This window comes from Heterodontus francisci, chromosome 6 (genome assembly GCF_036365525.1).
Source record: "Heterodontus francisci isolate sHetFra1 chromosome 6, sHetFra1.hap1, whole genome shotgun sequence".
Taxonomy (NCBI): domain Eukaryota; kingdom Metazoa; phylum Chordata; class Chondrichthyes; order Heterodontiformes; family Heterodontidae; genus Heterodontus; species Heterodontus francisci.
Genome location: NC_090376.1, coordinates 12,886,089 through 12,913,871, shown reverse-complemented (window position 1 = coordinate 12,913,871; position 27,783 = coordinate 12,886,089). Strand labels below are relative to the sequence as shown.

Below are 27,783 nucleotides of genomic sequence, written 5' to 3'. Positions count from 1 at the left end.
GAAGTGCCTGGGGACGATTTATTACATTAAAGGAGTTTGAAAAACTGTAAGTTGTTGTTGTTGTTGTTGTTGTGTTCTAGCAAGCCACTCAGCTGCATTAACCCTTAATTAGCACCGTCACCACATGGACTGTCAGTGGTTCAAGAAAATAGCTCACCAGCACTTTCTCAGGGCAACTATGGATGGGCAATAAATGCCAGCCTTGCCAGCGATGCCCACACATACTGAGAATGAGAAAAACAAAAGTACATGAGATAAAACAATATATGACACAGGAACAGGATTTAGACCACCGCCCCCATTCCCCACACCACCCCCCCCCCCCCCCCGAGCCCATTCCACCATTCAATGAGATCATGGCTGATCTGTATCTTAACTCCATCCATCTGCAATGGCTCCATATCCTTTTATAGCCTCATAACTAGGCACTGATTGGCATCAGTGATTGGGGCGGCACAGTGGCAAAGTGGTTAGCACCGCAGCCTCACAGCTCCAGCGATCCGGGTTCAATTCTGGGTACTGCCTGTGTGGAGTTTGCAAGTTCTCCCTGTGTCTGCGTGAGGTTCCTCCGGGTGCTCCGGTTTCCTCCCACATGCCAAAGACTTGCAGGTTGATAGGTAAATTGGCCATTATAAATTGCCCCTAGTATAGGTAGGTGGCAGGGAAATATAGGGACAGGTGGGGATGTGGTAGGAATATGGAATTAGTGTAGGATTAGTATAAATGGGTGGTTGATGGTCGGCACAGACTCGGTGGGCCGAAGGGCCTGTTTCAGTGCTGTATCTCTATACTAAACTAAACATCACAGTTATCAGGATGATTGGTGTAGGAGCCACAAGATGTTGTTCTGACCCTGTGGCCACGGAGAGTTACTGAACATTAGGCCAAGACGCCATAAAACCTGCAAGCACCTGCTACAGTTACCGGCAGAAAAAAAGAGGGGAAAGCCATTGCATTACTCAGCACTGTCAGCTCAAAGCGCAAAAATACATTGCCAGAAATTATAAATCATTAAAAAAATTGACTGTTGAACTTGGCAAGCCAAGTGGGAAACACAGCAGCCAATTTGTGTACAGCAAGCTCCCACAAACAGCAACGAGATAATTGACTGACATTCCTTTTTTAATGTTGATTGGCAGAAAGAATTAGCACACTGTTCTTCAAAATAGTGCCATGGTTTTTTTTTACAACCCCTGGGAAGGCAGCTGGGGCCTCAGTTTAATGCCTCATATGAAAGATAGCACCTCCAACAGCGCAGCACTACCCCAGTACTGCACTGGAGCATCAGCTTAGATTATGTGCTCAAATCTTTAGAACAGTACATGAGTCCTTCTGACTCAAAGACAAGACTGCTACTGAGTCATAGCTGAAATGATTGCCATTAATATTATCCTTAGGATCATAAGCTTTCATATGTGGGTTTCTGGAGCTGAGCACAAAGGTGTATGCCAGGAGTGTACCCCCTTACTTCCTCTCTGCCGCGCCCTTGCACTTAAGATCTGATGAGTGCAAAAAAGGAATATCTCCCCTTAGATTGTGGCCTATTCTGAAGTGCTGATAGCTAACACTGGACTAGATTTTCTATCTGATGGATTGATACATAGAAATACTGTGTAGAAGCGACAATGTGGAAAATGGCCAATCAATCCAACCAGTCCATGTCAACATTTACCTTCCAAATAGTCCTAATCATATTGCCCTACTCTTTACCCATACCCTTCGCGAAGGTGGACTTGAGGTCAAAGATCAGTCATGATCATGTTGAATGGAGGAGCTGGGCCTAAGGGCCAAATGGCCTATTCCTGCTCCTATTTCTTATATTCTTATCCCGCCAACCCATTTTCCTTCCTCCACTTATCTGACCTAATTGTGAATGTTTGCATAACTTCTGCCTCAACCTCTGACCCTGGAAGTGGAGCCACACAGCTTCAGAACTCTGTTTAAAGAAGCTTCTCATGCCCTCTGTTCTAAACCTTTGACCTTTCATTCTTGACTCTCCCTCAAGGACTGGAAACAGTCTGCTCCTTTCTACCCTGTCCCATCTTTTCATCATTTTAAACATGTTTATCATATTGCATCCTTATCTGTGTTGTTTTCATGAAAATCGATCTAATTTTTCAAGTCCGGGCATAATGAGACTCCAATATTTAAAGCCCTTACCCCTCGCACTGCCTTAGCAACACTGAATGCCAAGAATGCAATGACATTCCTTCTGCCCAGCTTTGCTCAGGTGTCAATAGTATCATCATTTGCATCGTTATTCTCTCATTTGAAAACAACACTCCAAATATGGGCAGACAACAACAACTTGCATTTATACAGCATCTTTAATGTAATAAAAACATCCCAAGGTGCTTTACAGGAGCATTATCAAACAAAATTTGAAACCTAGCCACATGAGGAGATATTAGGCAGGTGGCCACAAAGGTTGGTCAAAGAGGTTGATTCGAAGCAGTACCTTCAAGGAGGAGAGAGATAGCGAGTGGAAAGGTTTAGGGAGGGAATTCCAGGGTTTGGGCCTGGGCGGCTGAAGGCACCGCCGTCAATGTTGGAGTGATGAAAATCAGGGGTGCACAAGAGGCCAGAATGGGAGAAGCGCAGAAATCATGGAGGGTTGTAGGGCTGGTGGAGATTACAGAGATAGGGAGGTGGTGGATGGTGTGAGGTCATGGAGGGATTCGAAAGCAAGAAGAAGAATTTTAAGATCACGGGCACATTCAATTTTGGCTGTCACTCCCAGACGAAAATCTGAAAAGTGGCGATGGAGTGTTAGGAGCCAAAGTGAATGGCTCCCCCAAGAGATTTCCCGCAAACCCTGTTCAGAAACCATCTAAACATGGGGGATGGTGGGGGAAGGACATAATGCATTGGAAATTAGTACAGGGGTCCCTAGAATGTTGCTTCAGTGCTTCAAAGGTCTCTTGGAGAGTTTCAGCATTCACAAGTGGTCCCTCACACTGAATATTTTGACCAAATGGATACCTCATAAATGACAATAATATGAGGAGCAAAGGGAAAAAGGTAAACAGTATCTATCAGGCTGACAGGAGATGTTCACACACACAGAGGTATATTACATTTGGAGTTATATTTAAGGAGAATTGGATAAATATTTAAGGGAGTGGGCGATTGAAGATTATTAGTTCTTGGGATGGGCTGTAGATTGCTTTCCGATCCTCTATTTTCCTATGTTCCTACGTATTGTCGCCAGAGCACAGACATCATCACCTTTTCAAGCAAACTTCTGCATCTGGACTTATGGAACCCACACTAGAGCCTAATTGATTTCTTTCCTCATCCATACCTTTGCTGCCTCTGAACTTGACTATTCCAACGCACTCCTGGCTGGCCTCCCAAGGTCTACCCTCCATAAACTTGAGGACATTCAGAACTCTGCTGCCCATGTCTTAACTCACACCAAGTCCCGTTCACCCATCACCCCTGTTCTCACTGATCTACATTGACTCCCAGTCAAGCCACGCGTCGATTAAAAAAATTTTCATCCTCGTTTTTAAATCTCTTCACGATCTCGCCCCTCCCTCTCTCTGTAATCTGAAAGCCCACAACCCCGCTAGATCTCTGCACTCTGCCAGCTCTGGCCTTTTGAGTATCCCCAATTTGAATCACTCCACTACAGCTGCCAAGGCCCTGAACCCTCCACCTCTTTGTCTTCCTTTAAGATGCTCCTTAAAACCCTACCTCTTTAAGCAAGCTTTTGGTCTTCTTAATATCTCCTTAGGTGGTTGATATCAAATTTTGTTTGCTAATGCTCATGTATAACACATCGGGATGTTTTATTATAATAAAGGCATTACATAAATGCAAATTGCTGCTGTTTTTGAATGGATCCAGATCTGCTGAGTTTGCATTGATCTGAAACACATGCTTTTCCCAGGAGCAAGACCATTCTATATTCAAAAGAGAATTTGATCTTTTTATCCTCTGCTTTGGAAACATTACTACACCCTTGGATGACCCATTTATTGTGGGCTGGAATGGGATCGAGGATTACTGATCCACATGTTACAGTTATTTTGATAATCATTGCTGTCTTAAATGGGTTGTCAGCATCCGTAATGGATGCCAACTGTAGATTAAAGAACAGCATGTATGGGGTGAATGCTAGTCGATAGTTCCTTGTGCCTTCAACCTGGGTTAGACAATTCAACTGTGTTGCACCTTAAAAAGATATATCAACAGGTACACAGTATCACTCCTTCCAGCACTGGCGCACTGTAACTATAATTCATTCTGGGAAAGTAGGGATGGGCAGTAGCCTTGCGAATACGCCCACATCGCAAGAATGAATAAATATTAAAAACTAGCTGCATAAATACTCCATAGTGTCTATTTCGGTGTGGTGTTATGCTTCTTTGTGCTAGTTACTGCAAACATCTAAAGTAAATTGTACCAGCTATTAAGTCCCATTAATAGATCCTGGGGAAGTTGTGGCCAGTTTGCTTTCTTCCTATATGTCCTCATGTTCTTACCTTCTGAATAGTGGGAGAGTGTCAGCAAGCTGACACAGGACGCCCCAGCACCAGAACCAAAGACCGTAATCCGCATTGAATCTCCTCCGAAAGCTCCGATATTTTCGCTAATCCACCTTAATGCTTGGATTTGGTCAAGCAATCCATAATTTCCTTTGGCAGCCTGGTCGCCTGTGCTTAGGAAGCCTGCAAAGAGAGAAAAAAAAACAACTGATTTAATGTGAGATACCATCGAGTGACCACAAAACATGCAGCAGTGGAGACTCAGCTTTCCACTTGTAATGTTTCCAAGTGATCAGACCACCTTGTGTCTTAGAAGCTACCCGTTTTACCTCTGAGAACTGGACTCACGTGCCATTGAGATGGATAGACTGAAGTCTCCTTTTTTTCCAGTTATCTGGGGACAAAATGGGCATTAATTTGACCAACATCAACACATGGAATGTGAGCCTGCAGCATCAAAGTAGGCATCAGCCGCAGCTCATAGAATCATAGAAATGTATGGCACAGAAGGAGGCCATTCAGCCCATTGTGTCTATGCTGGCCAATAAAGAGCTATCTAGTCGAATTCCACCTTCCAGTTCCTGGTCTGTAGCCCTGTAGGTTCGGGCACTTCAAGTGCATATCCAAGTATCATTTAAATGCGTCTCTACCATCCTTTCAGGCAGTGAGTTCCAGACCCCCACCACTCTCTGGGTGAAAAAAAGTCTCGACTCCCCTCTAATCCTTCCACCAATTACTTTAAACCTATGCCCCCTGGTTATTGACCTCTCTGTTAACAGAAATATGTCCTCCCTATCTATCTAGGACCCTCATAATTTTCTACACTTTAATGAAATCTCCCCTCAGCTTCCTCTGTTCCAAAGGAAACAACCCCAGCCTGTCCAATCTTTCCTCATAGCTAAAATTCTTCAGCCCTGGCAACATTCTCATAAATCTTCTTTGTATCCTCTCTATTGCAATCACATCATTTCCTGTAAAGAGGTGACCAGAACTGTATGCAGTGCTCAAGCTGTGGCCAAACTAATGTTTTATATAGTTCTAGCATAATCTCCCTGCTGTTACAGTCTATGCCTTGGCTAATAAAATATCTTGTATGGCTTCTTAACCACCTTATCTACCTTTCACATCTAGGCCAGGAGGTTTTGGGTTCAAGTCCCACTCCAGAGACTTCAGCACAAAAATCCCGATTACTACTCCAGTGCAGTCCAGAGGGAGTTCCGTCGGAGGTGCCGTCTTTCAGCTGAGAAGTTAAAACTACATCTGTCCACTTGGTGGATGTAAACGATCCCATGATGCTAGTTCAAATAAGAGCAAGGAAGTTCTCGCTGGTATCCTGACAATATTTATAACTTACACTATATCATTAGAACAGATTATCTGGTCATTATAACATTGCTGTTCGTGGGGTCTTGCTGTGTACAAATTGGCGGCTGTGTTTCCTACATTACATCCATGAATAAACTTCAAAAGTACTTCATTGCATATAAAGCACCTTTGGGATACCTTGAGGTGCGAACGGTGCTGTATAAATGCAAGTTCTACCTCTATATAGGTTGTCATCTTTTGTGAATTTACTCCAGGTAGCAATGCGGGTTTGTACTGTTGGAACTAGAACAATGAGCGGAATTTAATGGACCCTCTCCGCCCCAGGAGATGGCCTAGGAGGCAGGGGGGCCCATTGAATTGTGACGGGAATGGAGAGGTGGAGGGCCCATTGCCTTCCCGTTGCACCACAATTATGTCAAAAGGCAAATGAAGCCCTTAAGTGGCCAATTGGCAGGGATGGGGGTTGGAGTCCTTCTCTACATGGGGAGGTTGCCCAGTAAAACAAGGGGGCCTTCCTGCGGGCTTGGGAGGGGGAACCTCCTCCATGGGCATTCTGTGACCCACAGAGGGCCCCGGCAGCCAAGGCTGCCTCGGCGGTACCACCCGCACACCATCCTCAATGACCACTCTCCCCCCACCCATCACCAAGGCCTGTTAGACTGGCCCCGGTGACCCCTCCTCACTTATTTCAAGTCCGAGTCTCCAGCGCTGGGCCTGGCTCCAGGCCTCCTGCAGTGGCCATGGCTTTCTGTGGCACTGCTGATACTACTGAGCTGCCAGAGCTTTGATTGGCCAGCAGCCATTGGAGGTGGGATCCTCATTCTTAAAGGGACAGGGATCCCAGTGCTGGGCAGTTAAGTGCCTAAGAGCCATTGAATTGTGTCGGGTTGGGGAGGCTCTGAAAGGCCAAGACGGGGCTCCTCTCACCTTCTCAGCCTGGAGCTGGGAGCCCCGCCAGCATGACTAAATCGGGGGAGGCAGCGGCCTAGCGGTAATTATCATTGGTCTAGTAATACAGAGGCCCAGACTAGTCCTCTGGGGACATGGGTTTGAATCCCACCACGGCAGATGGTGAAATTGGACTTCAATTAATAAAAAAAAATCTGTAATTAAGAAAAAAGCTAATCTCATGGTGACCATGAAACCATTGTCGATTGTTGTAAAAACCCATCTGGTTCACTAATGTCCTTTAAGGAAGGAAATCTGCTGTCCTTACCTGGTCTGGCCTACATGTGACTCCAGACCTACAGCAATGTGTTTGACTCTTAAATGTCCTCTGAAATGGCCGAGCAAGCCACTCAGTTCAAGGACAATTAGGGATGGGCAACAAAGGAGATAGATATATTTCTTAATACCAAAGGAATCAAGGGATAAGGGGAGAAAGCGGGAACAGGGCACTGAATTAGACAATCAGCCATGATCTTATTGAATGGTGGAGCAGGCCCGAAGGGCCGAATGGCCTACTCCTGCTCCTATTTTCTATGTTTCTAGTCCGGTAATTGTTTCAAAGAGGAGAAACAAGTAGTTCCTTGGCACTGTTACCCATCCCCTTAACAAGCTAAATACTAACCAAAAGCAATGAAACTTTAGAAATTCTGAATCAGACAGGGTTAATTCTGATCCTTTATTTGAAACTTTACTCCAAGTTTGCCTTGCACTTCTGTCGAACTTGACTGAGACAGATTTATTGTTGCATGTTCTATCTTAAAGGAACACTCGCCAATTAAATGTGTGTATTCAAAAGAAGACAAAATATTAAGACAGTCCAAGCTGTACACAAACATGCACACAGCAAAAACAACTTGTATTTATGTAGCCCCTCTGACGTGGTATAACATCCCAAGGAGCTTCACAGGAGCGATTATCGAACACAATTTGACAATGAGCTATATAACGAGATATTAGGATAGATGACCAAAAGCATGGTCAAAGAGTTAGATTTTAAGGAGTGTCTTAAAGGAGAAGTGAGAGGTAGAGAGGTTCAGGGAGGGAATTCCAGAGCTTAGGGCCGAGGCACGGCCGCCAATGGTGGAGCCCAATTTGGAGGAGCACAGAGAACCTGCAGGGCTGTTGGGATGAAGGAGGTTACAGAGATAGGGAGGAGCGAGGCCATGAAGCGATTTGAAAACGAGGGCGAGACCTTTAAAATCGAGGTGATGCTGGCCCAGGAGCTAATGTAGGTCAGTGGCTGAAGGGGACTTGGAGAAAGTTAGGATATGGGGACTAGAGTTTTGGAAGAGTTTAAGTTTATGGAAGGTGGCAGATAGATGCACAGATAAACACACTAGAAACAATTTGCCATAACAGGAACTGCAGTTTCAGTTCCTATCTGTGTGGAAGTAACAAAAAACAACTAAAGTTATTCAAAAACAGCTGTGACTTTTGAAAAACAATTAGAGGTATTATAAAATAAATAATAGTCTATTGAAAAAAACAATGGGGACTATTAGAAAATATTGAGGCTTTTAAAAGAATAACTGGAGATATTAAAAATCTGGGTTATTTAAAATAAAACACAATTGGTACTATTATGAACAAAAGGCTTAAAAAATTGCTTAAAGAAACAAATGGCTATTAAAAACAACCAGGATTATTGAAAAAATAATGGAGTTATAAAACCAGTTGGGGGTCACCATATTAAAAAAATCTGGAGCTAGTTAATAAGAAAGCCAGGGCTAGTTAATAATAAAAGGTCGAGCGACTGATGTTGTAGGAGATAAAGAGATACAGGGCTAGTGAAAAAAAAATGCAAAACAGGAATGTTAAGAAAAATTAGGAGAACAGGGTCCTATTCTTTCTGCCATACAATATTAACGTTCTGAGGTTTGTATGTGTGCTCCAGGGATGAGGGATTACAGTTATGTAGTTAGACTTTCATGGGATGTGGGCATCACTTGGAAGGCCAGCATTTGTTGCCCATCCCTAATTGCCCTTGACAACTGAGTGGCTTGCTAGGCCAGTTAACTTTTTTTTTTATTTGTTCCTGGGATGTGGGAGTCACTGGCCAGGCCAGCATTTAATGCCCATCCTTATTTGCCCTTGTGAAGGTGGTGGTGAGCTGCCTTCTTGAACCACTGCAGTCCTTGAGGTGTAGGTACACCAACAGTGCTGTTAGGAAGGGAGTTCCAGGATTTTGACCCAGTGACAGTGAATGAATGGCGATATAGTTCCAAGTCAGGATGGTGTGTGGCTTGGAGGGGAACTTGCAGGTGGTGGTGTTCCCATGCATCTGCTGCCCTTGTCCTTCTAGGTGGTGGAGGTCACAGGTTTGGAAGGTGCTATCTCAGGAGCCTCAGTGTGCTGCTGCAGTGCATCATGTAGATGGTACACACTGCTGTCACTAAAACAAAAACAAGAAATGCTGGATTCACTCAGCAGGTCTGGCAGCATCTGTGGAAAGAGAAGCAGAGTTAACGTTTCGGGTCAGTGACCCTTCTTCGGAACTGCCGAAGCAGTTCCGAAGAAGGGTCACTGACCCGAAACGTTAACTCTGCTTCTCTTTCCACAGATGCTGCCAGACCTGCTGAGTGAATCCAGCATTTCTTGTTTTTGTTTCAGATTTCCAGCATCCGCAGTATTTTGCTTTTATTCTGCTGTCACTAAAGCCTGGCTACCTGACCTGAACCCGACTAGACCCGACTACGTGTCGGCTTCGGGTCATAATTCCAAGTCCAGCATTTGGGCTCGGGTCGGGTCGGGCTGGACACTGTTTCTGGGAAGTCACAGGATGAGGCTTACCCATGATTCCCCATGACTCCAGCTGCTGGAACAGGTTGGGTGTGAAAAAAATTGAAGGGCTTGTGTTTTAATTTTATACCTGAGCCTGGCTTTAGCTGCCACTGTGTGTTGGTGGTGAAGGGAGTGAATGTTGAAGGTGGTGGATGGGGTGCCAATCAAGTGGGCTGCTTTGTCCTGGATGGTGTTGAGCTTCTTGAGTGTTGTTGGAGCTGCACCCATCCAGGCAAGTGGAGAGTATTCCATCACACTCCTGACTTGTGCCTTGTGATGGTGGATGGGCATTGTGGAGACAGGAGGTGAGTTATTCACTACAGAATTCCTAGCATGTGATCTGCTCTTGCAGGCACAGTATTTATGTGGCTGGCCCAGTTTAGTTTTGGGTCAATGATAACTCCCAGGATTGTTTTTAATGACAATCAATGATAGCTTCATAGCACTATTACTGAGTTTAGTTTTTAAATTCCAGATTGTTTATGAATTAATTGAATTTAAATTCCACCAGCTACTAAAGTGGGATTTGAAGCCATGCCCCCAGGGAATCAGCACATGCTGCTAGATTACTAAACCAGGGACATTATCACTACGCCACCACCTTACCACACCTCCACCCTGCCCATGATCACTGCACCCCCCCCCACCCCAACCAACTGGAGAAGCTGGGCTGTTCTCCTTGAAGCAGAGAAGGCTAAGAGAAGAGTTGGTGGAGGTGCTTAAAATTATGAAAGGTTTAGTTAGAGAAAATAAGTAGAAACTGCTTCATGTATGTTTATAGCCAGAGGGCACAGATTTAAGGCCAAAAATAGAGGGGTAATATGAGGAAAAGTTTATCTACACATCGAACGGTTACGATTTGGAATGCATTGCCTGATTGGGCAGTGGAAACAGATTCAATCATAGCCTTCAAAAGGGAATCGGATAAATACTTGAAGAAAAATTTACAGCAATATGGGGAAAGAGTGGGAGAGGGGACTAACTGGATTCCTCTCCGAAAAAGCAAATGCAGACTCAATGGGCCGAATGGGCTCCTTCTGTGCTGTACTGTTTTATGATTCTGTGATATCCTTGTAGGTTTCTTAGGTGGGATTATCAATTCGAGTGATGATATGAGGAATGATGTTATTCATATTGCACGGTGGGCTGCTGCAATTGGCTACCATGTCATGAGTTAGGGAGGTGGAATAAAGAAAAGGAAAGATTTGCATTTATATAGCACCTTTCACCACCTCATGACATCCCAAAGGGTTTCACAGCAAATGAAGTATTTGTGAAGTGTAGTCATTGTTGTAATTTAAACACAGCAAGCTCCAACAAACAGCAATGTGATAATAAGCAGATAATCTGTTTTTAATGATGCTGGATAAGAGAACTGGGGACAGCTGCACTGTTCTTCAAAGTATTACCTTGAAATCGTTTACATCGACCCGAGAGAGCAGACATGGCCTCAGTTAAACGTCTCATCCGAAAGACGGCACCTCTGACAGTGTAGCACTCCCTCAGCACTGCAGTGTCAAACTTGATATTATCCCTGAAGTAAAACTTTGAACCCGCAACCTTCTGACTTAAAGGCGAGAGAGCTACACACTGACCCAGTGGGGAAACATGCTTAATAGCTTTTCCGCAGTGATGATGCCCCTTTAAGGCAGAGAAGGAAAATGAAAATCACTGCAAAACAAGTGCAGGATTGGATACCAAGAAAAATGCTGTTGGTTCTGGGCCTCGAACTTCACATTGCTTTACAGTGCGCACTGTACCCAGATTAAATTAACTGTCATGCATTTTACTGTTAATGGAAGCATAGTGTATTACTCTTCCCCAACACTGAAGTGGCAAAGAAAACCAGGCCAGCTGTCAGTCCCGCAGCTATCTTCTTTTTTGACATATGCAGACTTCAAAGCTCAGGGTTCTTGATTAAAGTTGTCAGCTTATTGTGGCAAGAAAGGTTCAGGACTATCTGCGGGAGGTTGGTGACAGATTCGGGCAGCTTTTGCTGAAATAGGTTTCCCTCTTTGAAAGGCAGAGCAAGAAATTAGCAGCAGGATCAAGATGGCCTCTGATGTTTTGAAGTATTAATAAAATGTCCAATCTCTGAACCCCTGCCTCTGGACCTCAGCTGAGAAGAGCTGCTTGCACGCGGGCAGCCCATAATTTTGCGTCAATAGGTGACAGATCCACGGTGAGGCACGAGTGATTTATTGGAAAGTGCCTCGTGTGAATGTCACTGCCCTTGGCAGCATTGGTCCAGGAATTCCTAGACTAATAATCCAGAGAACATGAGTTCAAATCCCACCACAACTGCTGGAGAACTTGAAGTCATTTTCTTTTAAACTATGTCAGTAAGAAGTTGGTTTCGGTGCAAGTGACTATGAAGCTGTGGGACAGTGGTAAAAGAACCCAACTGTTTTTCCTTTGAGGGGAAGACGGTGGCATAGTGGTAATGTCACTGGACTAGTAATCCAAAGGCCCAAGCTAATGCCGTGGGGACACGAGTTCAAACCCCACCATGGCAGTTGGTGGAATTTAAATTCAATTAATCAATAAAAATTCTGGAATTGAAAACTACTCTCATGTAATGGCGCCATGAAGCTATCACTGATTGTAATAAACCCCAACTCGTTCCCTAATGCCCTTGAGAGAAGGAAATCTGCTGTCCTTACCTGGTCTGGCCTACATGTGACTCCAGACCCACAGCAATGTGGTTGACTCTTAACTGCCCTCTGAAATAGCCTAGCAAGCCACTCAGTTCAAGGGAAATTAGGGATGGGCAAAAAATGCTGGTCTTGCCAGCGATGCCCACATCCTGGGAAAGAATTTTTTTTTTAATTGCCCTGTGTGGAAGGACTTTACCTACAATGGGTCTATAGGTGACTCCAGTCCCACATCAAGGGTGGACTTCAATGTGCCCCATGGGAGCGGGTTCAAGGTTAGGTGGGGTCTGGAAGTCGGGGTGCCCATCGCCTTCCTGACACCGTGCAATTATCTCAGCAGCAGGGAAGGTCGAGGCCAGCCTTCCAGTCCAGAGGAAAATTAAGGCCTTTAAGTGACCAATTAAGGGTCTCTTCCTGCCACATTTGGGGGGGATTGGGTCTCCGCCATGTGGGCAGACTGCCCAGTAAAAGCTCCTAGCCTTTCCATGGGCTCATGGGGGTGGGGGAGCCCTCTAAGTGGGCTGGCCCAAGGAGAGGAGAGCCCCAGACAACAAGGGTCACCCCCACAGATACACCCTCAACTGCCCTCACCACGCACCCCCCTCCAGTCCTCCAATCACTGGGGCCTGCCTGACTGACCACGACCCCATTCACTTGGGCTCCACGATGGCTTCAATGATGCTGCTCTGGGCCGGGTACAGTCCCAGCCGTGGCCACCACTCCCTGTGTAGCAGCTGGGACTGAAAAGCTACTGGCACTCCAATTGGCCGGCTAGCTCTTGAAGGTGGGATCTCCACCCTTAAAGAGATGGGAACTCTGATGGCAGGCAGTTAATTGCCTAATGGCCACGGATCAGTTCAGGGCTCCCGGAAATGGTCGAGGTGGGGTTACCCACAGCTTTCTGGCCTGCCATTGGGGCCACTGCTGCTTGCATTAAATTCAGCCCCAAGTCTTAACTACTTTCTGAGGTGGCCTAGCAAGTTACTCAGTTGTAGCAAAGATCCAATGATTCAAGAAGAAGGCCCATTGCCACCTTCTCAGGGAAACTCAGGATGGGCAATGAATGCTAGCCTTGCCAGTAACATCCAAGTGTCAAGAATGAATTAAAAGAAATTTTAAAAATGCCAGAATCACCCCACACAAGATCAGAAAATAATTTTGGATGGGAAAGGGCATTCGACCCATATTTGCTGAAAATACCATATAACTCATTGTTTTGGAACCATATATATTGCCCTGTTTTCCTATGGGTGAAAGGAACTGCCTACTGTAGAACCGATCATGAGTCTGTGTTGAGCTAACTCGTCTTATCCAGGCCAACGGTTGAGCAGCTGTGATTGGCCTTAATGGGCATCGGGACCATGTTTGGCTCTTGGCCCAGCTGGTGTCTGACATTCGCCCTCCGGTGCAATGTTATGGGAGGCGGCCAATTTAGAGGACACCTCCATGATCGCCATCCAATTAAGGATGGTAGGTGGAACAGCAACGCGAGAGGCCCAATCAGAGGGCCCGCAGCACTGAGCGGCTAGCAGCCCCATCCCCCCTCCTCCCCCCAACCTGCAGACCCGCCTCTGAGGGGCTGGAAAGATTCCGCCAATATCTCTAGGTTACGGAGGGGAAACCATGAAAGACGCTCTACAAATGTAAGTCTTCCTTTCTTTAAATCACCAAAGGCTTTTTTAATCATAATGTTGTTTATGTACTCGGCACTGTGGTAGAGCCTTATAAAGTAGGAATTAGTGAAAGAGTTTTTTCCATCTTTTGATTGACATTTTTTTATTGTATATGAATAACAAATAAGTAGGCCATAATAATGGTGTCAGGTTTGAATCAATGGAGTGAAATTCAAGCGGTTACTATAACAACCAGGAGATCCCGATACCAGGTTACTGCCCAGACAGTGAAGACAATTATTTTCCCCACAGAGTACTTTGAACTATTATTCACAAGCACTGATCTACACAGCTCCTCCAAACTAAACTACTCATAACAGTGACTCCATTTCAAAAGTACTTCATTGGCTGTAAAGGATTTTGGGATGTCCTGAGATTGTGAAAGGTGCTATATAAATGCAACCCTTTACTGAGAAATCCTGCAGATAACTTCTATTTGTCCAACTTGGAAGGCATACTCTATCTCTCTATCTGATATACCCTATTTACCTAAGAGCAGAGAGTTTCATACCTAGATCAACAAAACCCAAGGCTTCAACACAGCCATGTATGTGCAGTGGTCTAACAATTAAAACTGTACACTCAACCAGTATAGACCTCTGGTAAGCTTCCCACTGTTGGTTCAAAGTCTCCTTACTTATTGGGTCATTGGCTTTCAGAGTTATCTGAAATTCAGTGGGTCAAATTCCAATTCCCATCGACGTCTTGCTCCTGCAGGACCTAAAAACATGATCCAGGCTGATTTGACAATCCACAGTGACCCTGAAGTGTTGGCGGCCTATGTGACTTAAGCCTGCCACAGAGGTTCTGAATTAGTTCTGAACTTTCCTTGCTATACCTGTCATCTTCAATGTACCTCAACTACAAAGAAACCATGCTTACATCCTGCCTGAGGAGAACAGTGGCTGGTGAATCATTAGAAACAAAAGACTTGCATTTATATAGAGCCTTTCATGACCTCAAGACATCCCAAAGTGCTTTATGGTTTGAAGTGCAGTCACTTTTGCGTTGTAGGAACGTGCACAGAAAGCTCCCACAAACAGCAATGTCATAAGTGACCAAATAATCTGTTGTAAGTGATGTTGGTTGAGGAATAAATATTGGGGAGAACTCCCCTGCTCTTCTTCAAAATATGTCCGCCTGAGAAAGCAGACATGCCTCGGTTTAACGTCCCATTAGAAAGACAGTACTCCAGACAGTGCAGCACACATTCAGTACTGCACTAGAGTGAAAACTGATAAGCAGGCATTGAGCCCTGATTAGATGGTCAGAAGGTACTGGGAAATTCTCATGAATGTGAGCAGCAAATTCACTATTAACGAACTGCTACCCTTCCCACAATCTCAGCACGAACACATAATATTCTATTGAATGGTGGTTCCAAAAGCTGAGGGTGCGAAGCTTCAGCAATATCTGAGGTCCCTCCAGAACTCTGTTACGATTGACACCAAACCCTGGAAATATGAGCATGTGTTCTCATACACAACTCTCTTCCTAAATTCACTATAACAGGATTTCAGGAAACTGGTAAAATGTTTCCGCTGGCTGGGGAATCTAGAACACAGGGTAAAACCTAGCTCGGGTATAAAATTAAAACCCGACCCAGGCCTGACCCGACAACAGACAACCCGAACCCGACCCGGGCCCAAGTTCATTTTTAAATGCCCAACCCGACCAGAAAATAACAAACATATTATTGAAACAGATAAAAATAATAGATTAAAACGAAAACAATACGAATCAAAAGAGTACAGTCCAGCCCGATCCGACCCAAGCTCAAATGCTGCACGCAGAATACAGACCCGACCCAACCTGAACCCGACACATGTAGTGGGGTTTGGTCGGGACCGGGTTAGGTATCCGGGCTTTAACACAGGGTCACAGGCTTAGAGTAAGGGGTTGGTCATTCAGGACTGAGATGAGGAGAAATTTCTTCACTCAGAGGGTTGTGAATCTTTGGAATTCTCTACCCCAGAGGGTTGTGGATGCTCAGGCTTTGAGTATATTCAAGACAGAGGTCGATAGATTTTTCAGTGCTAAGGGAATTAAGGGATCTGGGGATAGTGCGGGAAGGTGGAGCTGAGGGAGATGATCAACCATAATCTTGTTGAATGGTGGAGCAGGTTCAAAAGGCCAAATGGCCTACTCCTGCTGGTATTTCTTACGTTCCTCTACTCAAAGGGAGGACATCTAGGTACCTAACAGCAATTATGCATCAAGAAATTTGGCAGTAAGAAAGAAAGGAGAAATTATTAGGAACATAGGAACAGGAGTAGGCCATTCAGCCCCTTAAGCCCATTCCATCACTTAATTAGATCATGGCTGATCTGTACCTTAACCCCGTCTTCCTGCCTTTGTTACCTAACTTTTAAACACCCTTGCCTAACAAAACTCTAGCAATCTCAGTTATGAAATTTTCAATTGACCTCCCAGTCTCCAGTTTTTTGGGGTTCCAGATTTCCTTTGTGTGAAGAAGTGCTTCCTGACGTCACCTCTGAATGGCCTTGCTCTAATTTTAAGGTTATGCTCCTTTGTTCTGGATGCCCCACCACCAGAAGGAATATTTTTTTCCCAATCTACCCCATCAATTCCTTTAATCAATTCAAACACTTCAGCTGGATCATTCCTTCATCTTCTATATTCAAGGGAATACAAACCTAATCGATACAATTTTCCCTCAATTGTTTTATTCATTCATGGGAAGTGGGCATCACTGACAAGGCCAGCATTTATTGCCCATCCCTAATTACCCTTGAGCAGGTGGTGGTGAGCCGCCTCTTGAACTGTTGCAGTCCATGTGGGGTAGGTACACCCACAGCGCTGTTAGGAAGGGAGTTCCAGGATTTTGACCCAGCAACAGTGAAGGAACAGCAATATATTTCCAAGTCAGGATGTTGTGTGACTTGGAGGGGAACGTACAGGTGGTGGTGCTCCCTTTTTTAACCCTTTTATCCTTGTATATATGGTAACTGCCTCTAGTAATTCTAAGGAGTAAATTTTCATTGACAGGATATATGCGTGTTCCCCTCATGATTGACCATGCATTAATTTTGATGCATAGACAGTGATGGAGAGGATACAATGTCACAAGTCCTGCCTGGTAAGAACTACTTCAGGAGAGTTAAAGGTAAAAATTCTCCTAAACCACATTGATGGTGAGATACAAGCACTGAGTATCGGTCAATGTTACGCATCAGCTTTCAGCTAAAGCACCTCTCGGGATTAAGATGAAGCACAGCGGAGCTGCAGGCAGCTCATGGTCGAGTGAGAAATGAGCGTTCATTAAAAGATTTAGGTAATCTGACTTTATGAAAGAAAGGCTGATGCTAATCCTTTCAGTCGTCTTTGAAAAACATGTTTCACAAAATATTTGGCAGGTTGAAAAGGAGCCGTTCAAACAGTGCAAATGTTAGCCCTTTATTAAATTGTATCATTTACACAGTCAGGTAGGGAGTAATCTATTCTGCCTGCTCAGTCGCGTGACAAGGGACCAGCAACTGCAGGTTTTTGGGGTCAGCCAAAACAAATGCTATCAGACCATGATATCACCTTACTGTTTTTAATCTTATTGCCAAATAACAGAAGGAATTTGAAAGGTGAACAACATAAACAACAACCATTTGCATTAATATAGCACCTTTAGCATTGTTCAGCATCCAAGGAGTATTAGCAAACAAAGTTTGACACTGCTCCAGATCAGGTCATAGAGTCGTGGGATCATTTACGGCACAGGAGGAGGTCATTCAGCCTATCAAGTTCATATCGGTTCTCCACGGAGCTATTCAAACAGTCCCACCCTGCCGTTGGATGCCCGTAGCCATACAAGTTTATTTCCTTCAAGTGGCCATCCAATTTCCAATAGTGAGATAGATAACCAAAAGCTTTGCTGAGGAGGTAGGTTTTAAAGAAAGTCTTAAAGGAAGAGAGCGCAATAGAGAGGAGGTGAGGTCCAGGGAGAGAATTCCAGAGCTTAGAGCCGAGGCAGCTGGAAGCATGGCCGTCAATGATACAGTGATTAAAATCAAGGACATGCAAGAGACCAGTATTGGAGAAGCACAAAGATCTCGGAGGGTTGTGGGGCTGGCGAAGATTACAGAGATAGGGAGAGACGAGTCCATCGAGGTATTTGAAAACAAGGATGCTAATTTTAAAATTGAGGCATGGCCAAATCCGGAGCCCATGTAAGTCAGCAAGCATAGGGTGCTGGCTGAACAGGACTTGGTGAGAGGTAGGATATTGGCGGCAGAGTTTAAGATGACTTCAAGTTCACAAAGAAACGGTGGAAGTAGATTTTCAACTTGTCCACTAGGTGTAAAACTGGTGATTGCAGATTCGCACCCATAATACAAACCATCCAATTTTCCTTCTCTATTCTAAACTGAACAGAATTGAAAATTGGGCACTATTTTTGTAACATGGCAGCCATTTTGCACACAGCAAGATCCCACAAATGGCAATGTGACAATGACCAAATAATGTGTTTTTGTGATGTTGGTTGAGAAATAAATATTTGCCCAGACACTGGGGAGAAACTCTACTGTTCTTTTTCGGAATAGTGCAATGAATCATTTTACGTCCACCTGAGAGGGCAGATGGGGCCTCAGTTTGATGTCTCATCCAAGAGACTTCCCCTCTGACAGTGCAGCACTCCCTCAGTACTGCACTGGAGGGTCAGCCTACATTATGTGGACTGACACTATGAACTCACGACCTTCTGACTCAGAGGCAAGAGTGCTAGAGGCTTAATCACAGCCAACGCCTGACTTGGAATTAAACCGACATTAAAAAATCATGGGCTATGTTTCCTTTTCTGGTTAAAACATTGGTTACTGGTCCTTTTTTATAATAATTTGTGACACTCTAATAAAATGGCAGGACTGCAACCATTTTCAAATGTGTAACTTGTCAGAATATGATTTCATAAGCTGTAATAAAAACAAGCATGCAATTAAGGTGCAGCTGTAACAAGGAAACTTTAATGCTTGTGAAACAGCTGTGAACCATTTAACTGATTTAATTGCTGACAAATCCATTAATCCAGCTATGAAGCGCACAACTTTTGTAAAGTGCCCAAGGAAAACTGAGATAATCCCAATTTGCAAAGTATTTTTACAGCCCAGAAACAAGCCATTCGGCCCAGCAAGTCTTTGCCAGTGTTTATGCTCCACAAGAGCCTCCTCCCACCCCTCTTCAACTCATTAACATATCCTTTTATTTCTTTCTCCCTCAAGTGTTTATCTAGCTTCCTCTTAAATGCATCTATGTAAGTGCCTCAACTATTCCTCGTGATGGCAAGTTCCACATTCCAGCCAACCTCTGTGTAAAGAAATACCTCCTGAATTCCCCAATTGGATTTATTGGTTTATTATTTATTTACAAAATCTACCTGCCTCATGAATGTATCATGACATGGGTAGTGGGAGAATCTCAAGGAGAATTTGGAAATTGATTAGAAATAAGCCTCAGCAATGTAGCCCTCTGTGTTCAGTCACACACATCTGTATTTGTCAGGACTTTGACATTTCCGTTAACATTTGTGCTGCTTGTCCAGTATTTTGTTAGTATTATGTACTCAGGCCCTCAGTGAGTGCTGTAGTACTGTTGTGCTTTCTGGTATTTAAATAGAGATAAAAGAGCAAAGGTTTCAGGGATACAAAACGACAGTTAAATCCACATGCATAGCTCTGCGCAAAGTGTAATTAGAGATAATTCAGTGAAATGTGGAACATAATGGTTGCTGAGCTGGTGGGCCCATTGAAAAGTCACGGCAAGGAAAGAAAAAACTGGCCAAGGATGAAGAATGTAAGGTTAACAACATTTGGTGGAGTTTCCTTGCTTTACCTTTGGAAAGCAGGGATAAACTTCATAGACCAGCAGAGTCTACAATTGGTAATCTTGTACATACCTGGGAAAAGAGTGACCATTTGTGACCACGCAGCCTTTTCCCATTTGTTGCTTTTCTTTATGTTCTTAAGGGATTTATATAACATCTCAGACTATTTGTGATGTACCTCTTATTAAATTGACAAGCCTAGCATTAAGCCAAAGGCCATCATGTAAGACACCATCAAGGCTGAAAAGGGAGTCATAAATTAAGAAGTTGTTGATTAAGTGACCCCAAGTGTATATTGCAGGTGGAGCAGAGGTTTGGGAGATAAAAAGTTCTACAATTATCAGGTCCTGGAAAATAATGAAGGGATACATTTTTATCTGTTTGCTAATTTTGGAGATGTTAGCTGAGTGTATGAAGCTATTAAGAGTGACATATAGCCAGAACACGTAAGTAAGGCTGCTTTCCTTCTCCAAATGACATCAGTGAACTGTTGCGTTTTTGACAATCTGACAGCTTCACAGTCACTTTTATTGAAGCCAGTTTTTTTTTGTATTCTTAGCTGTTTTAAACTGAATTCAAATTTTCTCTAAGTACTATCATGGGAGAGGAACTTTCTTTCTGTGATCTGATGAGTCCGGCCCTATGGATTGCAACACCAGTAACATAACCACTACACATGACTATCACAGTTTAACACTGAAATCATAAGCTACACAAGGAGCTAGCTAAGGCTAATAGCTACAATAAAAATGTTTTTTTTTTATTCATCATGAGATGTGGGCATTTCTGGCAAGGCCTGCAGTTATTGCCCAACCCTAATGCCCTTATGAAGCTGTCGGTAAGCTGCCTTCTCGAACTGCTGCAGTCTATGTGGTGTAGGTACACCCACAGTTATATTAAGTCAGCAGCTGCCAGGATTTTGACCCAGCGTCAGTGAAGGAACGACCCATCCGAGTCAGGTTGGCGTGTAACTTGGAGGAGAAACTGCAGGTGATGGTGTTCCAATGCCCCGGTTGTCTGTATCCTTTGAGGTGTTAGAGGTTGTGGGTTTGGAAGGTGCTGCTAAAGAAGTCTTGGCAAGTTGCAACAGTGTACTGGTGGTGGAGGGAGTGAATGTTGAAGGTGATGGATGGGGTGCCAATCAAGCGGGCTGCTTTGTCCAGGATGGTGTCGAGCTTCTTGCTTGTTGTTGGAGCTGCACCCATCTGGGCAAGTGGCTTCACCTAATACTCTTTAGTAAATTTAATTGGCTGTTAAAGTCTGACTAAATGTCCAGTGTAATATTTTCTTTCTTTTCAAATATAAGGAAGTTGCTCCAAAGTACTGGACAAAACCAGGTCGAGCTCTTGTTCATTCACTGGGCATACTGCAAATCTACTTAGGCATCTGGGCAGGTGAAAGCATCTCTCCGGGATATAGGGAGCAAGAGATCACCTGCAAGAGTTGTCTGAAACATCGAAGCCCAAAATTATCCAGAGTGAAATGAAATAAAATGAAAGCAAAAATGTTACAGTGGGTTTATCTGTTTTAGACTCACATTGCTTTTTTTGTTCGAACTATATAGAGGAGCTGAACTTCTTTGGCAGTTGTACCAGAAAAAGGTTGGAATCCAGATACGCTGGGAACTCCTGGTCAACCTTGTGAGGGGTGGAGTTTGTTCCCGCATTTTACAAGACAAAGCTGGCAGAAGCCAAAAAGGATGGCTTCAGTTCTGTTACTATTAAGCTGGAGAAACACTTGGCTCACCCAGGTCTTGAGTTCAGAGATTGGAGCAAAATCTATACTCTAACAGCCCCCTCATTGGTGAACATCAAGATGGTTAGAAAGAAAGAAAAACTTGCATTTATATAGCGTCTTGCATGGCCACAGGATGTCCCAAAACTCTTTACAGCCAATGGTGTATTTTTGAAGTATAGTCACTGGTGTAATTTAGGAAACATGGAAGCCAATTTTGCGCACAGAAAGGTCCCATAGACAGCAGTGCGATCATGACCAGATAATCTGCCATGTTTGTGATGTTGATTGAGGGTTAAATATTGGCCAGGACACTGGGGATAACTCCCCTGCTCTTCTTTGAAATAGTACCATGAGATCATTTATATACACTCAATGGGGCAGTCAGCGCTTCAGTTTAACATCTCATCCAAAGGATAGCACCGCTGACATTGCAGCACTCCCTCAGTACTGCACTGGAGTGCCAGCCTTGATTGGTGTGCTCAAGTTCTGGAGTGAGACATGAACCCAGAACCTTCTGACTCAGAGGCAAGAGTTATTAACTGAGGAATGGCTGGCACACAACACAGAAATGTGGACAAATACGAATCTTTTCTTTCGGCTGAGACTGTCGTCACGCAGGGTTGAATTTGGCATCAAATATTCTGGCATCAAATGCTGAAAATAGTGTTTTAGATGGCAAAGATGTCAAAAAAACTGTTCCGTTCACTCTACTAGAAGAAACAACCCTTTTTCTCAACACATTCCTGCCAGGATCTTGCTGTTTTGCTGGAGTTTGTTGCATTTTTTCACTATTAATGTGTCCATCAAGGGATATACAGGCTGGGGAATGGAATATGCCATTTCAGGCACCTGCATTAACATCAAACACTGCCAGACCAGCCCTAGCACAGCCTGCTGCACAGTAAAGGTCTCTAATCCTCCTCAAAGTGACTTAACCCTAGACTCGGATGATTACCCGTGTGACATTTCCTTTTCCCATACCAGCCTCTTTGACTGACGTTGCTAATGTACTGCTAAATTAGGGGAAGTTCCTTGCTGTGTGCATTGAGAACCGAGCAGTAACACTTCATTTCGAGGCAGGATCCATCTAGTTGACAAAGACTTCCATCTCATTAACCTGAACTGGATTCAAATATGGGTCCCACTGCCTTACCCAATCCCTTCAATTTGTCCTTGACATGCTTTTCTGAACAGGTATTATGCAGCGTTTCCTAAAGAATTGGGCTTTAGTGTGAAAATCTGTTCCAAGCAAGTCCTCAGAGTCAGATAAGGAGAAGGTGACCTGCACATCAAAGCCATACTTATCCATATTTCTGTTATCTCAACAATGGACGATAATAATGTTCTCCTGCCTGGCCTCTCACCTTCTACCTCTTAAATGCAACTCATCTAAAACTCGGCTGCCCATATCCTGCCTTGCACTAAGTCCCATTCACTCATTACCCCTCTACTTGCTGGTCAAGCTCCCGTTCCAGCAATGCACAGCATTTAGAATCCTTGGGGAGGAATTTTATGCTCTTCCGCCCCCCCTCCCTCCACCCCGGTGACTCTGTAGGTGGGAAGAGCATGTAATCGGACAGGATGGTGACGTCGGGGGCGGGGGACCCTGCACCTTCCCGCCTCCGCCCAAATTATGTCCAGGAAGTCCCTTGGAGGACCTTCCCGCCCCGCTGCCAATTGAGGCCCTTAAGTTGGCAATTAATGCCTAAGTAAGAGCCTCATCCTGTCACCAGTATTAGCCCAGCGGTGGGCAGCTTGCCACTGCATGGGGACCACACCAAGCAAACCCGTGTGGGTTGCTGGCTGGCTCCGGCGGGTGGGGGAGGTCCCTCATTAAAAGGCACCTAGTGACTGATTGATAGATCCAGCATCGGGAAAGTGGGGGGGGGGGGGGTCACTGAGAACACTGAGAACCACCCCATGCCTTTGCATGCCGAGCCCCCTACATCCCTCCTCCAACGTGACCCATGACCGCCCTGAACCCAGCAAAATCCCTCATGCCATGACTTACCTGTTGCCTGGGTCCAGCGCCTCTGGTGAGTCCAGTACTGGCAGCAGCCACAGCTTCCACGGTGACACTGCTCAGTAATAGAGCTGCTGGCCTCTGACTGGTCGGCAGCTGTCAGCAGGCGGGACTTCCATCGCCGAGGTCCTTAATCCCGGGCAAGACCTGCCGCTGCCCACTTAAGTGCCTGATTGGCACAGAATGTGGTGGGCGGGCCTCTCCCCCGTGCTTTATCCGGTGGCCGAGACGCCCGTCGCCCAGATAAAATCCTGGCCCTTGTTTCCAAATCCCTCCATGGCCTCGCCCCAATCTCTCTGTACCCCCTATCTCTGTAACCTTCTCCAAACGCACAATCCTCTATGAACTCTGCACTCCTCCAATCCTGGCCTCCTGTGAGTCCCCCATTTCCTTTACCTCAAACATTGGCAGCTGTACCTTCAGCCCAAGCCATGGAATTCCCTTTCTAAATCTCTCCATTGCTCTACCTTTCTGTCCTTCTTTGAGATGCTCCTTAAAACATTGTTTTGACCAAGCTTTTGGCCACCTGTCCTAAAATTGGCATATGTGACTCCTGTCAAAGTTTTGGCTGATAACACTCCTGCAAAGTGCCTTGGGACATTTTACCACATTAAGGGCACTATGGAACTACAGCTTGTTGTTGTTTCAATAACCAAACACAGAATAACAACCAGTTACAGGTTAGGTAGAGAAAAATGCCCTTTAGAAGAGTTCTAGTTGGTGGAACCAGGAGGAAGATTAGGGCCCATGGTTTCAGGAGAAGAAGAAATAAAATTGGAAGGTAAAATGAGGCAACAATTAAGCAGACTGTGCAGCAATAAATAGCCACAGGAGACTTGCTAAGCTGCAAGATGAACAGCTTTTGTTCATTCTTGTTGGGTTGTTGGCACAATAGAATGTGATGCTTTGCATTGTGTGATCTGCTATTTTCCTCTCAAGCTCCAAGACAAGAGATTCATTCATGTCCACATTGCACATCATTGGCCACTTTGTTAGTGTGCAGTGAATTAGCACACACCGCATTTCTATTAGGCGTACTGTAACATGACATTTCGGTTTACGAGCCTGCAAAGCTGCAGTTAACCATCTGTCTGTGTGTCACTGTATCCGACAAACATCTTCAATGTTAAATCTAAAGGTTGCCTTGAAAATATTCTTGAATGAGGGCATTTCTGGTTCATTAACCATATTCCAAATGACGAGATGAGGGGTGTAAGAGTTTAGGTATAATGTGACGGAGGCAGATATGGAAGATATAGAACCAAATGGCAGGATTTTCCTTCCAGGGGGCAGGAAACGGGCATCGGGACTGTTTCCGGGTCCCAATCCCGCTCCGAGGGCAAAGCAGTCACAGCCGTTGATTTTCACGGACGTGGACTGTTACTTGGCTGCAGGGTGGGTTGGACGGGCAATTAACGGCCACGGGGGGCAGGAATGCAGGTGACTCTGATGGAGAGCGGACACGATTTAAACACACAATGGCAGCCATTACTACGACTGCTGTTTTAAAGATTTACTTGCTGAAATAAACATGGATCAGAAAAGGCAGAGGGTTGGAACCCGGGGCAGGCCTGCCCCTTGATATGCGGATGCCAAGCTGGAGTTCCTCCTGGAGGCAGTCAGGAAGAGGAGGGAGGTCCTCTTTCTGGAGGGTGGCAGGAGAACGCCACTATCCCAGATCGAAGTGGCGGAGACAGAGAGCAGACGGAGTGCGGTCCTGAGGAACTGGTCTACTGTTGGAGGAGGTACAATGGCCTTACTCATTCTGACAAGGTGAGTGTAACACCAGACCCTCAGAACAAGCCTCTGGGTATTAAACCTCCAGCAGCCACCTTACCTGAGGAGGCTGAGGGTGTATGCTGCTCCTGAACATGGGAGGAATGTAAGCCCAGGGCATTTAATGACACGTCAACAATTCTCAGAACTATAGTGGAGTTAAAGACCTGCCAACACTGATACATACAGCTTCTGATGAACATAAACTGCTGACATTGGCCTTCGAAGCCAGCAGTGCCATATCTCTCTCTATCTTTTGTCCTAACTGGAGAAACGGGCTCACAATGCCCACAAAAGGGCCCAGACAGGTCGAGGGGTTCTCTTCTTGCACGTCGTCACCAGCAATGAAGAGGCAGCCATGGTAATCACCAGGGTTGCTGATCATCAATAGGTTGGCGATTCGAGATGGGCATCCCTGGTGGAGAGGGTGATTAGAAACTGACATGCATAGATTAAGGGGTACATTGCACCCCAGCCTGTCCAAGAGCATGCCAAAGACTAAGCTGCATTGGGAAGCCTCAACACTGCAGAGGCTTCTATTCTCCAAGGCTAGTTCTCCTGATCTCTTCTTGTGTCGCCTGCAGATTCCAACATGAAGGCATAAAGACCAATTCCTGTGCCATCACTGGGCCAAGCACTGCCAGAGCAGACCTCAGAACTTGCACCATCACACCTTACAATCACATGCTCCTCCAGCGCAGATACTGTCACCTCGGTGGGTCCTGGTGCGAGTGTGCAGGACGAGATGGCAGAGGCAGCTGTGGGCAGACCCCTTAGAGGATGGAGGACAGCGACAACTGTGCTCAGCTGGGCGCACACGGTAGTCCTCGGGAGTCACAGGAAAGGAAGCTCTACTTAGATCAGCAGCAACAGGTGTGCTCCCACATGTCAGAGTTCCCTGAGACAGTGAGGGGTTATGGGCTGCTCATGGAGGAGTCCACCCACTTTGCATGCCACAATAGCTCTGGGCTTTGAGCACATGACCTTCTCCATTGAGACACTGGCCAACCTCATGGAGAGCCATAGATGGCAGTACATGGAGTGCATGCAGAAACTGCACACTGGTGTTCACAGGATCCATGCCGCACTATGTAGCTATGTAGTCAGTGGCACTGATGGTGCAGGGTTATTTATTTATTTATTTTTTATTTATTTAGAGATACAGCACTGAAACAGGCCCTTCGGCCCACCGAGTCTGTGCCGACCATTAACCACCCATTTATACTAATCCTACATTAATCCCATATTCCTACCACATCCGTCCCTATATTCCCCTACCACCTACCTATACTGGGGGCAATTTATAATGGCCAATTTACCTACCAACCTGCAAGTCTTTTGGCTGTGGGAGGAAACCGGAGCACCCGGAGGAAACCCACGCAGACACAGGGAGAACTTGCAAACTCCACACAGGCAGTACCCAGAATTGAACCCGGGTCCCTGGAGCTGTGAGGCTGTGGTGCTAACCACTGCGCCACTGTGCCGCCACTGTTTGGAGTGGTTGCCAGTTGCACCCCAGCTAGTGCTCCCCTCCAGCCATCCAGAGCGCCAGCCAAGAGCTGAGGATGTCACAGAGGTGGATGAAGGTGCCTCCCCTCACGTGGTGCCATCATCATCTTTAGCCTCTTTCACCCCTCTGACTGAGGAACCATCTGTTGCACAGGCATGTGTGACAGAGGTTTCCCCCGCAGCAGTCTCTGGGGGTGCCCCACGAGCACCTCCATGACGAAGACAACCACCCCATGCATCTCTGCTGCAGGTATAGACATGTGAGCATGCTGCCTGCACTTCATCTGAGGCCACAAGACGAGCACCACGTAGAAGGGGCCGAGAGCAGAGGCCACCTCGTTGGCAGAGCACTGAATGGATCACTGGGGATTTTTCACCTGTTTCTGTGCACCTTTTGTCTTTTTGAGCACCATGTAAATATTGACGCAGGAAGCCAGACGTGTGAGCTTCCTTTTATTAATGATGGGACAAGAAAAGAGGGATGAAGTCGTGAAGGGGAGCAAGGGTCTGTGAACGGTGATAGTGAAACCTCTGGGCAGATGTGCACCCTTCATTGTGCATTAAAAGTTGATCTGCTGCAGGCCGTTTCTTCAATAGACGTGCTGTCAAAGGCAGCTCAAAGTGAGTTCCAGACTATGCCTTTCCTGTTAGGCTAGAGGGGGAAACGAGCCTGAATTAGATCATCCCTGATATTAATGGCATCCTGGCGAGACCCTTGAGCCCTGTGCCGAGCCAGGCCACCTCCCTCTGCAGCCGAGGAACCTCTATGTTCTACATCTTCCACCTCCTCCTCCACCGTCTGCTCCTCCTCTCCCTCTCATGAATTGTGTCCATCCAGGGTCTCATCCTCTTCAAGGTCCACACCTCTCTGGAGGGCCATGTTAAGGAGAATGCACAGCTGACCAATCACAATGCGTGAGTTCCTTGCAGGACATCACCCGACTGGTCTAGGTACCAGAACCGCATCTTCAGAAGCCCTATAGCCTGCTCAATGATGGCCCTTGTGAGCAGATGTCTTCAGTTGAAGCGC

The 27,783-nt window shown here is 45.5% G+C and overlaps 1 protein-coding gene across 1 annotated transcript in view; it reads right to left on the bottom strand.

The window, feature by feature from the left end:
- The window catches only part of nlgn4xa (neuroligin 4 X-linked a), a 226,631-nt gene that overhangs the window by 35,840 nt on the left and 163,008 nt on the right, over positions 1 to 27,783 (bottom strand). The window contains exon 4 of the mRNA XM_068033142.1: positions 4,491 to 4,676. Within this exon, the coding sequence (XP_067889243.1) occupies positions 4,491 to 4,676 (186 nt within the window). The remainder of the gene's footprint in view (positions 1 to 4,490; positions 4,677 to 27,783) is intronic.